The sequence below is a fragment of the Salvia hispanica genome, chromosome 3 (assembly GCF_023119035.1).
Source record: "Salvia hispanica cultivar TCC Black 2014 chromosome 3, UniMelb_Shisp_WGS_1.0, whole genome shotgun sequence".
Classification (NCBI taxonomy): domain Eukaryota; kingdom Viridiplantae; phylum Streptophyta; class Magnoliopsida; order Lamiales; family Lamiaceae; genus Salvia; species Salvia hispanica.
The window spans coordinates 48,582,543-48,600,058 of record NC_062967.1 but is presented as its reverse complement, the minus strand read 5'-3'; the positions used below and the strand labels follow the sequence as shown (position 1 = coordinate 48,600,058).

General features: G+C 33.0%; 2 protein-coding genes across 2 annotated transcripts; one reads left to right on the top strand and one right to left on the bottom strand.

The window, feature by feature from the left end:
• Positions 1 to 154: 154 nt before the first annotated feature.
• On the top strand, positions 155 to 2,153 carry LOC125217062 (protein STAY-GREEN homolog, chloroplastic-like). The gene is made up of 4 exons (XM_048118887.1): positions 155 to 601; positions 684 to 854; positions 1,258 to 1,425; positions 1,528 to 2,153. Exons 1-4 carry the CDS (start codon positions 482 to 484, stop codon positions 1,882 to 1,884), a joined length of 816 nt encoding a protein of 271 aa, XP_047974844.1. The 5' UTR covers positions 155 to 481; the 3' UTR covers positions 1,885 to 2,153.
• Positions 2,154 to 7,578: 5,425 nt separating this feature from the next.
• On the bottom strand, positions 7,579 to 12,232 carry LOC125216082 (protein FIZZY-RELATED 2-like). Its single transcript, XM_048117701.1, has 10 exons — positions 11,626 to 12,232; positions 11,234 to 11,356; positions 11,047 to 11,151; positions 10,004 to 10,183; positions 9,828 to 9,890; positions 9,511 to 9,705; positions 8,608 to 8,709; positions 8,436 to 8,498; positions 8,248 to 8,316; positions 7,579 to 8,032 (listed from the first exon to the last, which is right to left on the bottom strand). Exons 1-10 carry the CDS (start codon positions 12,112 to 12,114, stop codon positions 7,979 to 7,981), a joined length of 1,443 nt encoding a protein of 480 aa, XP_047973658.1. The 5' UTR covers positions 12,115 to 12,232; the 3' UTR covers positions 7,579 to 7,978.
• Positions 12,233 to 17,516: the final 5,284 nt, after the last annotated feature.

Sequence of the window (17,516 nt, the reverse complement as noted above, 5' to 3'; positions counted from 1 at the left end):
ATTTTAATTTGTTGTGTCTCGCCGATTTCCACAGTCCAGAGCCATTTATTTTAAGAAAATTGAAATAATGCCAAAATAGGCATGAATATTTACGTGGTTTAGTAATATCCATCCAAGCATTTAGGCACTAATTGAGCAAGAGGTTTAAGAGTAGAAGCAACCCCCAACCGCTATTGACACGATCCCCCTTCGCTCAAAACTTCCATTTCTCTTTCTCACACAACACACCCACTATGAATGCCAAACTTCCAAGTTTTCCAAACATTTTGGCATCCAAACAAAGCTAAAAACACCGAATCACAGACCAAGAAAAAGAAAAAAAGTGGGAAACATTCCCCAAAAAGCAACCTCCTGATTTTTTGGCCTTCATTTATTCCCCACTCTTCTCTTACTCAAAACACAAGTCTCCATTAATTAAACTATCAAAATTGAATCTTTGAAACACCCTTTTCTCATTTTCTGAATTTTTTATTTCAATTAGATGGGAAGCATGGCAGCTGCGTTGCTCCTCCCATCAAAATCTCCATTAACAGATGAAAGAAACGCTTTATTTCTGCACAGAACAAGAAGGAGAGACAGAAAGAGTCAATCCATCTTCCCTGTAAGTTTTTTCAAATTTTATTTATATGGTGGCTTTAATTAATTGTAAACTGAATCATATAGTTTGTGTGATGATCGGTTAGGTTGCAAGATTATTTGGGCCTGCAATATTTGAGGCATCAAAGCTCAAAGTTCTGTTTTTAGGGGCTGAGAAAAAGCATCCAGGAAAGCATCCAAGAACATACACACTTACACACAGTGACATCACTTCCAAGCTCACTCTAGCCATCTCTCAAACCATTAACAATTCTCAGGTAATTATTATATTTAATTTTCTTTTTATTCATCTTTTTTAATAATTTTTGAGCGGTCGGTCCATCTTTGAAGATGGATGATGACTGGATCTTCTAGATTTTTCTTTTTAAATGATATGACGCGTCTATTTTTGGCTTACTTATTTATGATGATCATCATAAATAGTTGCCCAATTTCACTAAAATTTATGAGCGAGACATCTTATACTTATACAAGACGCAACGAAAAATGATCCAACTCAAATTGACTTGCACTACAAATTAAATATGTGAATTCAATCAAATTTGGACGGACCTATAAAAAAAAATTTATTTTGTATTTTAAGGTTACTATAAGAATCAATTAAATAGTATATGTATAATAGTTAGATTGGTGGAATGAATATGTAAATTGTGGATGCAGTTGCAAGGATGGTACAACAAGTTACAAAGAGATGAAGTGGTGGCGGAGTGGAAGAAAATCAAAGGGAAGATGTCTCTCCACGTCCATTGTCACATTAGTGGTGGTCACTTCCTCTTAGACCTTTTCTCCAGGCTCAGATACTTCATTTTTTGCAAAGAACTTCCTGTGGTAATTAGTTAATAACAACAATATAGCTCTATCATCATAATTCATAGTACATATGCTGATAAATCTCATATAACAAAGTATAAATATATCATGAATAATTAGGTGTTGAAGGCTTTTGTGCATGGAGATGAGGACTTGTTCAAAAACTACCCGGAGCTACAAGAGTCTTTGGTTTGGGTGTATTTCCACTCCAACATTCCGGAATTCAACAAGGTCGAGTGCTGGGGCCCACTCAGGGACGCATCGGCCCCCTCCCACGGCGGGGATGCTTTATTTCAGGGCAATGATTATGGGTCGGGTTTCGATACCCTACAGCCTTGCCAAGAGGACTGCTCTTGTTGTTTTCCACCGATGAGCTTGATTCCATGGCCCCAGCATGCCCAAGTCATCGACGATCTTGCTGCCCCTTCTGAATCGCTCGATGCCGCGCAAACTTATCCATCCGGTGGTTCTTCGTGACTATGCTTGTTTTAATTAAAACTGTTGTGTGAATTATACATATGCAAATTGCATCTCTAGACTAGTGGCTCTATGTATATCATTATGTGTGTAGAGGCCTCCATGATGTTTTAGGGTTAAAAACTATTAGTACATAATGTGGTACCAAAAGCCAATTGGCGTACGTATTGATTGCGCAAATTGTTGGGTGTGAAAAAAAAAATTGTAATTTTAGGTTTAAGGCCGTGTTAGTTGGTTTGGAATGAAGAAAATATATATTGGTTGTGTAATGTGTTTATTATATGTGGTGATGCTTTGCTTTGGAGCTGGATTTTAGGTATTTAGGTGTGTGGCCTTATTGGTTAGTTAATTGTCTCATTTGACCGTACTAATGGAGCGTTGTCAAATTTCTCTTTTATGTGCAATAATTTCTCAGCAGTTAATTTTCTCTTTCTTATTAAATAATGATTTGTACAGATTAATTAAGTCTCTAAATCACTTCAATCTTCAATCTTCAATCTCAAAACTAACTGCTTGGAGTCACTTTAATAATGTAACGTTCGAAAATAAAAATATCTATCAAACTCATCTTTGTTGAACTCAATTTTTGTCGTAGTTTTGCCTCGACAATTCATTTAGTTGTACACTACATGAATTTGCATTTGTAAATTAATTTACATGTGCAGAATTGTGACCGGTCTAAAACGATCTTGACCTTACAGTTCAATTGTATAAAACCAAGGAAGTGTATACTTATGACAAAAATAAATACATAAAATAGTCCAGACGAATTCACTATTTATGTATATATTAATTACTCCCTTCGTCCCAAGGTATTAGACCAACTTTCCTTTTTGGGATGTCCCAACATATTAGACTCATTTCCTTTTTTAGCAAAAAGCATCTATCTTATTTTATTCTCCACCTACTTTTTCTCTCTTCTCTCCTCTACTTTTTCCCTCTCTCATACTTTACTCTCTCCACTTTAACTATTTAAATATCAATTCTTTAAATCATGTGCCCAAAAGAAGTGAGTCTAATACTTCGGGACGGAGGGAGTAGTTGTTTTTAAGCTTATTTTACAATCTTATGATTCAAATAATTACTCTTATGTTTTCACTTAATTCCATTCGCTAAGAGTAAAACACGCTCCATATAAAAAAACAAAGCACGCGGCAAACAAACAAGAAATGCTTCTTTGACCTTTCAGTTTTTCCAAACCTTTTCTTTTAAAGAAAATATAAGAATATGTAGACCACAATAAATATATAGCACGGTAGAAACGTGAGAAAATTAAAACCTACTTCAAGTTGTCAATTATTAGTTTTTGGTCGGCAGAAACTTATTTATGTATAATTCAATACTATTTATAATGAATTTAACTGCAATTACATTTATTATGTGAGATAAAAGTCACCAATATTTTTATGCTTAGTCTAACTTTAAATCATAAAATAGTGGCATAGTTTTATGAAGAGAAAACAAAGCAACTAAAAAGCCTTTGAAAATCAAGGGCCGGGGGATAATAAGAGTAGTTTATGTGGTGAAAAGCTCTTAGGATAAAATGTTTTCCTTCCAATCATTAGGCCGAGATTAGAATAATAATGAAGATAGAGAATATTTTTTGTCCCTCTTATAAAAATTGTAACAACATAATTATCTTCAATCTCTACTTGAGTTGATTTTTCAGATTGCTTTGTTGTTAGTACTACTTAAGCTTGTAAATGCATCGAGGTATTGATGAGTAAGTTTCTCTTTACATAATAAAAAAGAATTTAATCGCATTAATATGGCAAAGTAGCAAGCAGGCCCATTCTGCCAGGCTCAACCCGGCCGGGCCCAGTCTGATCTCAATGAATAAATCTGGGGACAATTTTCTGTCGTTTTTTCTCGCAATTTTCAAATATTGAATTATTGACACTATTAATATATACAAATTACCTCATGTCAGAATTTATGCACAAAAGTTGTGGTGTTGATGGATTGAAATAATTGTTTTTAAGCTTATTTTACAATCTTATGATTCAAATAATTACTCTTATGTTTTCACTTAATTCCATTCGCTAAGAGTAAAACACGCTCCATATAAAAAAACAAAGCACGCGGCAAACAAACAAGAAATGCTTCTTTGACCTTTCAGTTTTTCCAAACCTTTTCTTTTAAAGAAAATATAAGAATATGTAGACCACAATAAATATATAGCACGGTAGAAACGTGAGAAAATTAAAACCTACTTCAAGTTGTCAATTATTAGTTTTTGGTCGGCAGAAACTTATTTATGTATAATTCAATACTATTTATAATGAATTTAACTGCAATTACATTTATTATGTGAGATAAAAGTCACCAATATTTTTATGCTTAGTCTAACTTTAAATCATAAAATAGTGGCATAGTTTTATGAAGAGAAAACAAAGCAACTAAAAAGCCTTTGAAAATCAAGGGCCGGGGGATAATAAGAGTAGTTTATGTGGTGAAAAGCTCTTAGGATAAAATGTTTTCCTTCCAATCATTAGGCCGAGATTAGAATAATAATGAAGATAGAGAATATTTTTTGTCCCTCTTATAAAAATTGTAACAACATAATTATCTTCAATCTCTACTTGAGTTGATTTTTCAGATTGCTTTGTTGTTAGTACTACTTAAGCTTGTAAATGCATCGAGGTATTGATGAGTAAGTTTCTCTTTACATAATAAAAAAGAATTTAATCGCATTAATATGGCAAAGTAGCAAGCAGGCCCATTCTGCCAGGCTCAACCCGGCCGGGCCCAGTCTGATCTCAATGAATAAATCTGGGGACAATTTTCTGTCGTTTTTTCTCGCAATTTTCAAATATTGAATTATTGACACTATTAATATATACAAATTACCTCATGTCAGAATTTATGCACAAAAGTTGTGGTGTTGATGGATTGAAATAAAATTATTGGGATAAAGGAAAAATAAAAAATTCATAATTATTATAGATATTTTTCTAAGATATCTAAATTAAGATCTATATAAAGAATCAGCCAAACCTTGTTCAGGCCACATAAAGTTAAAATAGAGCAGCTCAATTCAGATGGACATTGCTACCCGACTGTTTAGACTGTTTTCTGGCATGGCAGCCCAACTTAGGAAGATTGTGACGTGTGATGTAAGGACGCGCACCTGAATGTGCACAACAGGAGTGCGTGTGGTGTTTTTATTAAATTTCTATTTTTTTATGTTTTTATGCTTTTATTTCGTTTCTTTTAATTTTCCAATTTTTTATTCATTTCCTTCCATCAAATTTGTTTATTTCATTATTAATTGGTGTTTATGTTTTCGTTTATAAATTACGCACTACTCCCTCCGTCCCACAAAAGATGTCATACTTGTAGGACGACACGAGATTTTAGGAGGTTTTGTTTTGTGTGTTAAATAGAGAGAGAATATATAATTTTTATATTCATGTGAGAGAGAAATTTTTCCGAAAAGTGAAATGTGACATTTTTTATGGGACAAACTAAAAGGAAAAGTGTGACATCTTTTGTGGGACAGAGGGAGTACTACTATATTTTGTAATTGAGTGAACTACATCAAAAGTCCTTGACCTTTCTAGTTGTGACACTGCATGTACCTCAATTTTACAGTCATCATTTAAAAAAAACTTCTACTTCTGTATTACATAATTTTTTTTACATTAATTTAAATCCTAAATTTTCTTGAGCTCAAAGGACGTGCTCAACTTTGGACAAATAGAAATGTTCATAGCAACCGGGAGTAAAAATTTGGTGGTCATGACATACTAAGTGGCATGATGACTTGGTACGTCTCACTAATTACTATGTGACATGTGGATATAGTAGGATTCTAGATATTTAAACTATATATATGGTATTTAGTTTTCAAGATGGAATAAAGTTTTATAATTTGAAAACTTTCCAAGTTATTAAATGGACTGTAAATACACCCACGGATACTAACATCATTTATTTTCAATATATATTCACAATAAAAGTAATTGATTTTGATTTAAGATTTAATGGTATTATTCTACTATTGTTTTTATTTTATGGAGTATATATTAGATAACCATGAGGCATAAGATAATAAATTTAAATTTTGTATATATAGGTTTGTGTTAAAATGACAACCCCTCTTAAAGTGACACCGTGACACCACTTATACAACAATATTATAAACACTACACATGCAATATTACAAACACTACACAACAATCTATAGATTGTTGTATAGTGCGTCGGATATTGCTGGACAAGAAAAATTGTTGTATAAAGAGCAACACATTGTTGACCGTCTTTTTCAGATTTTTTGCCACGTGACAGCTTATTATTCGTCCACGTGTACAAATGTTTGGCTAGAAATGGTGGTATAATGTTATTTTAAGGGGTGATGGCACCCTAACATGCCCCTATATATATAACTACAAATAAAATAAAAGCAATACTATATAAATTTTTAAAATTTTGTGCATATAGTGCTAGTTTTATTTTAAAAGTTTAAATTTTGTCGTTGTATAGTGCTAGCAAGATTAAAATTTATGGTTTAACTTATCAATATATATTTTATTTGTAATTTTTACAGATATAAATAAAAAAGAAAAAAATTAAACTTTAAGTTATCTGATTTTTCTATATATTTATATAACAGAGTTACATATATTCATGAATATATACCCCATAAAAAAAAAAGAGAGAATGGTTCTAGACTTCTATCATATCTTAAATTAACCACGAGTAAATATATACACATATATAGTTTAAATATCTAGAATCCTACTATATTCATATGTCACATAGTAATTAATGGGACATACCAAATCATCATGCCACTTGGTATGTCATGACCACCAAATTTTTATTCAGCAAAGGACTTTGTTGAATCTTTCTTCAGAATAATCTGTTCTTTTTTTTTTTATTCATTTTCGACAAATTTGATTATTTGAAGATACACAAAAACTTGCTAGTGTGAAAAAAGAGAATGAGATGTGAAAAATGAGAAGGATATGTGAGTATTTATAAATATATATATATATATATATATATATATATTAAATTAATAATAAAAAAATAAGTAAATTGCCGGGCGGGAAGCGACGTCCTGCAATACAGCCCCGGGCACGGTGAATGCTTACGTTGGGAAAAAGAATGAAGTAGAATCAATCATTCTTTACATTTCTCTGTTTACCGACACACTGCTTGAATTAAACGACCCTTTAGTGCAGTTACTTATATAGGGAATAACAACTAATTTTAAAGTTATAACGTACATCCAATCTGGTGCTTCCATGTGGCATAAAAAATGTAATATTGTAAACACTAAAATGGAATATATATTTGTAGAAGCTATAAATGAATTTCGGCAGATTGCATTTTTGTTATATGCAGATTGCATTTTTTATTGTTGAGTTTTGCATTTTAGATATTGACTGTTTAATTTGCATTTTATATATAGACGGATTGCATTTATATATGTGAAAATGCAAAACTTAACAATATACAATGCAATTTATGTGAAAATGCAAAACTCAACACTATAAAATGCAATTTACCTACAACTAAAATACAATATGTGGAAATGCATATACAACTAGATTGCATTTTTGTGTTAAAAATATTGTATGTTTTGTACCACATGGCAGCACCAGATTGGATGTACGTTGTGACTCTAAATAAGGGGCACCCTAGTGCTCCCCTACTTATATATCTATAGATTTTGGTAAAAGAAAATAAAACAAAATAAGATTTATATATTAATGAAAAATATCTTGGAGAACGATAGACGATCTCCTCACTCCAAGAATAATTATTTACAATAAAATAAAATAGGGCACCGGAAGCTGCTTATGTTTTTACTCTAACTTCAACCAAATGTTACCAAGCATGACAATTTCCTATACACTTGGTCATGTTTCTAAAGTATTAAAAACATCTAATATCACCAGTTTTGCTTGATTGTTGAGGGTACAATCAGCTGATATTTGTAACATCCTGAAAAATTTTCCGCAGCTTTGTGTCGTCAACCGGCTTATCTGTGCCTCGTTGCTGTGCTAGGAGCGTAACATTCTTGTGACCACAGCGACAAGGAATAAATAGGATGATAATGCGCAGAGTGATACATAGCAGAGGATCAGCGAATTTGCGTCCTTCCAAGAGATGATGCCCCGATTTCACTTTCAGTGTTCTACAAAATCGTAGGTATTAGCAATTATTAGACACCAATCAGTTATCCCTAAAGATATAAGTAATAACAAAAATTATTGTGTAAAATCTCAGAAAAGGTGGAAGAAAGTTTGATTAGCATCAGTTCAATCTTCACCAGGATTTGGTTATTCACGTTTGGCGCTCTAAGAGCCTAGCTAGAAAGTTACATTAAGACGAAGAAATCAGAAAATTCACCTGAGATTTAGGTGAAGGAAAAACATTCCAGAACCGAAGTGTTTCATCTCCTGCTCCTGTCACGATTGTCTGTAAAAAAATCCGGCATAAGAAAAGAACATCAGTAGTGACAATAGATGTAATCTTCAGTGTGTTAATGGAGAGTCTCTGAAACAAAATCAAGAAACTAGTGGTATTCCTCCACATACCTGCCCATCTGGTGAAATAGCAAGGTAGAGTACCCTGTAGGTATGGCCTGTTAGAGTAGCCAACTGCATTGAAAGTTCACTCAAATTCATTAGGTGATTGCACAAATTGAATAAGAAGAAAACTCAGTTGCAGTCACACTGTTTTCTTTCTCATACTACTTGATTATCTCACCTTTGACATTGAAGGATATCTCCAAACGATTATTTGGTTTTGGGAGTAGCCATGGGTACTCACAAGTTCATTGACATTCTTCGACCACACAAGATTGCATACCTGGCATATTATTGTTTCAAGTCAGGGTGTCATTCTAACAGTAATGAATAAGAGCTTTCGTTTGCTCAAAACCTCCTTGATATTTGCATAAAATAATTTATTCATAAAAGTAGGATAACACAAGGCAATAGCTCTACCAAAGTCATTGCATCGAGATCTGTCCTAAAGAGCTATGCACCCAATATTCAAACCAACACAGATTGTGATCTAGAGTAAATGTGGCTTGGCTGGAAAAAGAGCAGAAGCACAAGAGAAAGGACAGACAACGCAGTAGAACAAGAAATAACTCTAACTAGATAATAAAATACACAAGATTAATCCTCTTGTGAGGCCCCTAGGAACTACCATGCAAACCGAACTATTTTTCCAAGACACACAACTCTTCTAACGAGGAGCTACTTATAATACTATTGAAAACACTCATAAACAAACAAAGACTCTTAAACCAAATCAAGCTCTAAGAGAAAAACTTGTCTCTCACAAACTAATTACTAGACTCCTATAAACAATGAACAACTAAAAGATAATGCAGAGAATCAATTGGAAATGTCGTCTAGCAGATAGCACTTAAACCACATGACAAAGTAAATGAATAGATTCATCCATTTCTTTAGTCAAAGGTCAAGTGAAAAAATTTAAAATCCAAGAGGTCGTAGTGGTTTCTATCTAGGACGAGAGAACCCTTTTCATGACAAGCTAGAGGATTTACTATAGAGCGATGACTATCATAATTCACAAAACAGGTGAATCAATGTGAACTTAATGGACTTGAAGCTTTCACAAAAAGAACTAGAAGGTTACCTGACTTCCAGTATCCATGCAACTTAGCTTCGTATTAGTAGTTGTATTCCAGAAACGAATGCATCGGTCAGCAGTGCCACCCCCAGAAGCAAGGAGTCCATGAAGATGGGGCGACCATGCAATTGCTTTTACAGCAGCAGTGTGTTCACAGTATTTTAGCACAGGCTGGGTCGAATGTTGGTTCCATACAAAAAGCTACAATTCGAGGCCATATAATGTATGATTGAGTCATTGAAAACAATAAACAATTGTACAGAGAAAAGAAGAAAAACAAGACAAAAAAACTTGAAGGTATATCAAATAATATAGCTACTTACCCTGTTATCATTTCCACCTGATGCTAACTCTCGATTGTCATAAGACCACTTCAACCCACAAACCTAAACCACAATTGCAAGAATGAGAAATTACAACCCCTCAAAGATTCAGAGTAGGAAATACTCGGTATAGTGTGAGATACAGCCTTGAAGCAAAATTAATGAAGAGACAATACCTCTGATTTATGTCCGCTTAACTTGCTAACATAGTCTTCCTGAGCTCGTATATCACGCTGAAGAATACTTTTGTCGCGGCTTCCTGACGATAATGTGGAAGAACTCCAGGCTAGGGCTCCAACTCGCAGCCGATGTCCCTCCATGGTTCTTATCCTCTTGCAACGAGAGGCATCCCACAACTGCAAGCCATAGAATTCAGCTCCAATCATGAAAATTCATATTCAAAATACAGAGGCAAAGAACAGGATTCAACTCAGAAGGTACAATCACAGATTTGTTCAGTACAGTTGAACCATTTGAACTGGATTCACCACAGTTAAATTTCTTTAATTAAAAGAGGAATAGCCACAATCATGTATATCCCAATTTTGAAGTCTGCAATGTCTTGTCATTAAGATACAGATAAGTTTTCAAAGGTAAGTGGAAGCATACTCCCCTAAATGTAGGAAAACAAAGCCTAAGGATCTAAATGTTCGTCGCCCCTCTCATTTTAAGGGAATACCACTAACAGTCTGGGTCGGAGTGTGGAACGTAAGAAAAGAAAGGTGAGATCATATTTGTGCATTTAGTCAAAAGTTCAGACAGGCGATTTCACATTTATGTGTGTAAGAAGTGGGGTGTAAATGCAACCTAATATAGTAAATAGATTATTCCGCCCAGACAGTGTCCTGGATACGCCAGGCACTTTCTCTGTCCCTGCATGGAAATTTTATTACCTGTATAACTTTAGTGTATAGCAACTAGCAAGTATCATTTGAATCATAGTTAAAACAGTACCAGACAAAGACATACATGTATGAGACGCTAAAAGCTACTTGATAAATAGGTGCACCACCAAAGTCCCAAACCAAACGAAGAGTTTAGTTAAATTTGGACCTTAAGACAAAGGTGTCGTGGTTCACCAAAAGTGAACTTCAACATATATATGATACAACTGCATGTAGATAACAACATTCTAAACGATTTCGAGAAATGGCAGTGAAGGTGAATCTAAATTTTTAGTAAATAACATGTCAGGAGTACTTTCAATTTTAAATCATACTTGGACTTTCCCGTTGCTAGTTCCAACTGCAAGATGTGTGTTGCGTTGAGCCCAGCCGACAGAACAGACACTATCATCAGATCCTAAATCACACAGCTTCACTACCTGTATAAAAATGCAAGGAGACCAATGTCATCATTCATGAAGGAAACAATCACCATTTATAGCAAAAGAACAAAGTCTTTACCTTGCTGCTAGAAGCATGCCACAGATAAACACAGTTTCCCAGCCCCACAGCCAACACATTGTGCGAAGACCAATCAACTAGGTTAAGATAGAAATCATCTTGCAAAGCAGGCGCATCCAGAACCTATGCAAAACACCAATCGAACAGTTCAATTAGCGAAAACAAGATCAAATTCACCATTTTTTGACGAATGAAATATACCCAACAACAACCAAACAACTATTCAACACAGAGAACCAAACACACTGCATATTTTATAGTTCACATAAAAGCCAAAAACTTAGAAACGACAGAATCCCAACCCTAAGATGAGGAATCACAATTCAATTTTCTAAATCGAGTGAGGAAAACTAAAAAAATAAAGAAAAAAAAGAGCTCCAAAAAAATCCAACCTTGTAAGGAGATCTAGGGACTTTCCTTGGGGCCTTAACAGGACTATGAGTAACCCCAGGGAGCTGATCATCAAATCCAAACGGAGACAGAGAATGCAGAGACCTCCTCGTTTCGGTCTTATACTTGAAAATGTTGCAATTCGGAGGACTAGTCTGGAAAACACTATCACTGCCGCTGCTCCGACCACTAAATCTCCCGCCGGAGGAAGATTTATCCGGCGTCAATGGCTGAAATCCACTGACGCATTCGGGCCCGAAAAGGGCGGACTTCAAGAGGTTGGTGTAGGCCGAATTGGAATCATCGGAAGAGGCATTGGAGCTAGAATTGGGGAGATTGAAGAGAGCAAAATTAGAAGAGGAGCGGCTGGGGATGAAGCGATCTCCGTAAATTGTGCGGGAGGAAGAGGGGCGGCGATAGGAGGAGGCGAGAAGCTTTGGCGACGGAGTTTTCGGGTCGGGGGAGAAGGTGCTCGTGGTGGGGGGTTCCATAGGCTCCGAGATCGCTGTTTCGGGAGCCCAATTCAGGTAGGCGGCGGCGGATCGGGTATGATTGTGGAGGAGATTGGTTGGATTTTCCCGGGAATTATATGTGAGACTCAAGATTTGCTGCGGGAGATAATGGTATATCTGTAAATTAAACCACATTTATATAGCATTCACTAATAAATTGGTCAAACTCTTGTAACTCTTGCTATTTTCATTTCTACTTTAATTACTCTTTATTAATAATAAATTTTTATCTTTTTTATAATTAACAATTTTATCAAAATTATTCCATGGGAAAACATTTGTGATTTTACACTTTCTGGGCTGGCACATATTGTATTTTTTTGTGTTTGACTTTCACTTTTATTGGCCTTTGTGATGCTAAGTTGATAATCCCGTCTCATAAAAATATGCATTTTTAGTTAGATACAAATTTTAATAATAATTAATAAATTTAGAGAGATAGAAATAAAATGTAAGTAAGTATTGTAACTAGAATGAGTCTCATCTTATTAGAGAGAAAATAATTACTAAAAAAGAATGTGTATATTTTTGTGGAACGAACTATATAGGAAATAGTGCATATTCTTGTGAGACGGAGAGAATATTTTATTGTAATAGAATTTTAGAAGTATTAACAAATTATATACGCAATAGAATTCGTGATATATTTATATGTTTTGATGATTATTTATTATTGAATAGTTAATTCAAGAATTATATATGTATAGGGTATAAATATATATTTAAAATTAGTTTAAAAATATTGTTTGTGGAAATAAGCTTGAATATTTGGGACTTTCGAAATAAAAACTTATATAATGGTGATGGGAGTATTTAAATAAAAAAAGATAACTATTATTAAGATTAGGAAAAAATAAATATGTAAAAATATAAACTTCAGAGTGTTTCATTTAATACGATATCCATATATATTAAAAAGCAATAATTATAATTTAACTATAATGCTTTAGCAGCAAATTTCAGTCAACTCAAATGACGATACAACAACATTTAAGAGTAAAACTTGATAAAATTGCCATGAGATTGCGACCTGGAAATTAGATTTTACAGGTTGTAGATGCCATATCAGATATGATGAAAATTAATGAAAAGTTTTCTGTCATTATGTAGTACAATAATATTTCAAATTATTCTGGGATAACTATTCTTATCTCTATGTAGAATGTAGATAAAAAGTTCATATCATTATGCATTAGTATAATATTTCAAATTATTCATGGATATCACATTCTAATCTCTATTTAGAATGTACAAAAAGTTTTTGTCATTATGCAGTAGAAATAATATTGTCAAATGATTCATGGGAATCTTAATTCTAATCTCTATTTAGAATGATAAATGTAAATGATTGAATAAAGTGTAGCATATTCCTATAGAGTTCGAAGTTTACAATGTGTTATATAACGTCGTCAGGGAAAAGTATAGAGTGAATGTCGATACATATGGTATGGATAAGTGCGACTCATACTTCTAATCCAGAGATAGACAAGAATCAACCGAAACATACTAGAATGAGATAGATTCCAAAAATATACACGTATGTGGAATATATATTAAAGTGTACTTTTTTTTTTTATTACGGTGGGCATATTAATTGAGACATGGATCAAATTTTATAAAGCATAAATTGTCTCTTACGAATATGAGGAGATCGATTTTTCGATCATAAATGCACATATTTTTTGTCCGCTACCTTTTTTTAGAAATTAATAGACAATTTCAAAGATTACGTCACGATGTTCGATCATAAATGCACATACTTTTTGTCCGCTACCTTTTTTGAGAAATTAATAGACAATTTCAAAGATTACGTCACGATGGAGCGACTCCTACTTCTAACTCAAAGATAGACAAGAATCAACCGAAACATACCAGAATGAGATAGATTCCAAAAATATATACATATGTGGAATATATATTAAAGTGTATTTTTTTATTATGGCGGGCATATTAATTGAGACATGGATCAAATTTTATAAAGCATAAATTGTCTCTCACGAATATGAGGAGAGTGATTTTTCGATCATAAATGCACATAATTTTTGTCCGCTACCTTTTTTTAGAAATTAATAGACAATTTTAAAGATTACGTCACGATGGACTAGAACCCAAAATCTTTAATCTCGAGCATTAACCATTCAACCATTAAACATCGTTCTCAGCCACTTGGACTTCGTCCTTCACCCCATATTCATAGAGGTGATAGGATAAGTTAGAGATTACTAGAGGGTTAAGACTTGGTCTCCTAATGGTCCTAATTCTATTAAGTTTAGCATAACTTAATTAGTCCTTTAATATTAATGGACTCTACTATTGAATTAATATTGCATTGTGTAGTTCGGTCTATATTACGAATATGGCTATTTTAATTAAATACTTCTTATGTTTAAAATATCAAATATTCATTATAAATTTAAATTTGTTGACAGCGTTTATTAATTAATAATTTAATGGAGTATATTTTTCACTAATGGAACAATTCAAATTTTATTACGAGAAATTAACAAGAGTTGTCTCTATGTCTCCACGCCTCATCGTATAAATGATAATATGATATTTCGTCTATATATGCTTACTAGCTTTGCGAGTCTGCGGTCCCTTCGAATTTGTCATTGCACAATTGTTATCACAGTCGAGTATAATGCCCTTAGTTGCTGGAACTAAGTTCAAATTATTTAGGAAGTTGTTGAGCCAAATTGCATTTTTTCCAACTTCTTAAGTAACCACATGTTCAATATTTATGATAAAGTTTGTGATACATATATATTGTATACTTCTCCATATCGGTGCCACAATGCTTAAGATCGAAGAGCACATTTCTAGAGTTAGATTTCCGTGAATCCCGATAAGTCAGACAAAATAGATTATCCAGTTTCGGTTATAGTCTTTTATAGATGCAATTTTAGATCTTCATCACAAAAATATTGTAAGTTTCTTTCAAAGAAAATATAAAAAGATTTACTAATGTTTAAATTTAATTTCTGACACTATGATTGCAGTCACATGTTTTGATATACCACTATGGTTGGTATCTGTCATGTTGCGTGTATATGGTGTTTTTAATAAAAGTAACATGATTTACGTCAAAGCAAAAAAACAAGTAACGTGACATTCAACAAACGTAATATACAACGACAATAGTGAAGTTAATAATGTAATATTATTATGCTAGAGATTTGTAGATCTCATACGGCTAATATTCCAATTGTTTGCTCAATTTCATTTTTTTATAACGATTTTGTTTGACCTTATATTAAGCTATTGTTGTCATGTAATGAATGTACATTCATGTAGAGAAGTGGACAAGACCCGGCAACGAGTCCGGCATCGCCCTGTCAATGTTTCAATTTTTTTTTATTATATGTTGATTTTATTTTGTAACTTATTGAATTATTATATACTATAAAATTATAATTACGTTCTAAACTTGATTTGAAATACAAAAACATAATTTTATGTATCCATTTTACAACACTTATCCTATAAATTAGCCCCTTACTTCTCCGAAGCACTAACTAAACACATGATTTCTGCAAAACTCTTATTTTATGAAAATCGTGTGTTTTGTACCCCTAATCAATTGTGAACTCCCTTAATCCCGATTTCAATTTAACAAATTGAATATTACTATACTTAAAAGTGATCAATGAATGCAAGATCCAAAATCACGTACACTAAGAACAAATAGGCCGCTCTATGGTTATAGTATAAATAATTAAAGATCCATCATTATCACGCTAACAATCACCTACTACTCCTAACTCTAGAATAAATAAGCCTGCTCTAGTTTGTAAATGCTAAACGAAATATGAAATCAAGGACAAGCATAAATGAAAGACTATAATCGAAGGAAAATGGTCCGATTCAAGAAATTCATTTTTGACTTTTGAAACCTTCAATAATCAAGAGAGAGAAAATACTGTTGCTAACTAAATGAGCCTAACCTAAATAATAATTAAGGTGTTAGTACTAGTTAGGTGCACTACGGACTTAAAAGTGCAGAATAATGAAGTCAATTTTAGAGAGAAAAAAAAACTAAAATAAAGATGTCAGTGGTTTACTGGGCTTGAAGCCTAGAATGCCTGAAGCGTGGGCCGCATGCGAAAAATTATTGTACGAACAAGTATTTTAATTGTTGGGGGCTGGTGTTATTTTTTATTTTGTTTTTGTTCAGTTGGCATTAAATATAGGAGCAAAATCAATATTTCCAACAGTTCGATCATTCTACTTTATGTCATTGGGCTGCCGTTGATAATTACTTAAATGGGTTCTCAAAAGTTTGTTTTTGTCACGTTTTGTTGGAAGAAGGAAAAATTATGTGGGAAGGTATATATGACCTTTTGTGATATAATTAACGTTCTGGTTTATACATGGTTGGATTTTACTATAAAACCGTAAGTAAGCATAATTTATACCCCAATACAAATAGTTGGTAGACGTGGTTAAAAATACTCCTAGCACTTAACCAAAAAAAAAAACTCCTAGCATATTGTTATACTCCGTATAATATAAGTAATTAATATTTTAAACAAAAAATTTACTTTTAAAAAATTACACCATATTTCTGAGTATTCTGGTTAAAAAAATATTTATGTTGATTACTCTAAATTGTTATATTATAAAATAAAAAAGTACTATTAACACAATTCACTGGAGTATTTACGTAATAAAAAATTTACAGTACAATAAATGATATTTAGTGAAATTATTAGTCGAATATTTATACTCCGTATACAAGATTATGGGATAGAGAATCCCACCCGGAGAGTCTGACTAGTTAAAAGAGTAGTAGTACTACTAATAAATAAGAAGTGTTTAAGTAGTATATAAAATAAAGTGTGAGATCATATTTCAAATTTAGAAGTGTTATACTTTTTGGAAGACACCAAATATAGTAACCGTTTAATACTTTTAGGAGAGGGTACTGAAAATCCTAATACATGTTGAACTATTAGGAGAGGGCCCGGGCCGCAAGATGAAAGTGGATCTATTACTATTAATCCTTCTTAATTAAAAAAAAATAGAGAATGAAACGAAGGTGTGGGAAGCACATTGTATCCATGAGTTAGTTGAAGAACACGCGTGATTTTTGGATATAAGTCAATGACAATATGCTAATTGTCCATTCTCAATCATCAGTCCTTTGAATCCATCTCATTCTTCTACTTCCACCGATCCAGTTTGGATTATGACATTTTCCTAGAGGTGATCAATAGAAAATAAACAAGCTTAGGATTGAAGTTTAAACTAATCGAGAAAGACTAATTAGAATATATTTTCTAAATCTTGATGATGGTGTTAAAAAGAAATGGATTGCGATCAATTCAGATTTTTTTATGCTAATTGAGAAATGAGATGGAATATCAGCCACTCATTTTTAT

Coding starts and splice junctions, on each gene's coding strand:
- LOC125217062 (XM_048118887.1), top strand. CDS start 482: ATGGGAAGCATGGCAGCTGCGTTGCTCCTCCCATCAAAATCTCCATTA. Junction 602..683: donor AGAGTCAATCCATCTTCCCT/GTAAGTTTTTTC, acceptor ATGATCGGTTAG/GTTGCAAGATTATTTGGGCC. Junction 855..1,257: donor AAACCATTAACAATTCTCAG/GTAATTATTATA, acceptor TTGTGGATGCAG/TTGCAAGGATGGTACAACAA.
- LOC125216082 (XM_048117701.1), bottom strand. CDS start 12,114: ATGGAACCCCCCACCACGAGCACCTTCTCCCCCGACCCGAAAACTCCG. Junction 11,152..11,233: donor GGCATGCTTCTAGCAGCAAG/GTAAAGACTTTG, acceptor ATTTTTATACAG/GTAGTGAAGCTGTGTGATTT. Junction 8,033..8,247: donor TTCCTTCACCTAAATCTCAG/GTGAATTTTCTG, acceptor ACGATTTTGTAG/AACACTGAAAGTGAAATCGG.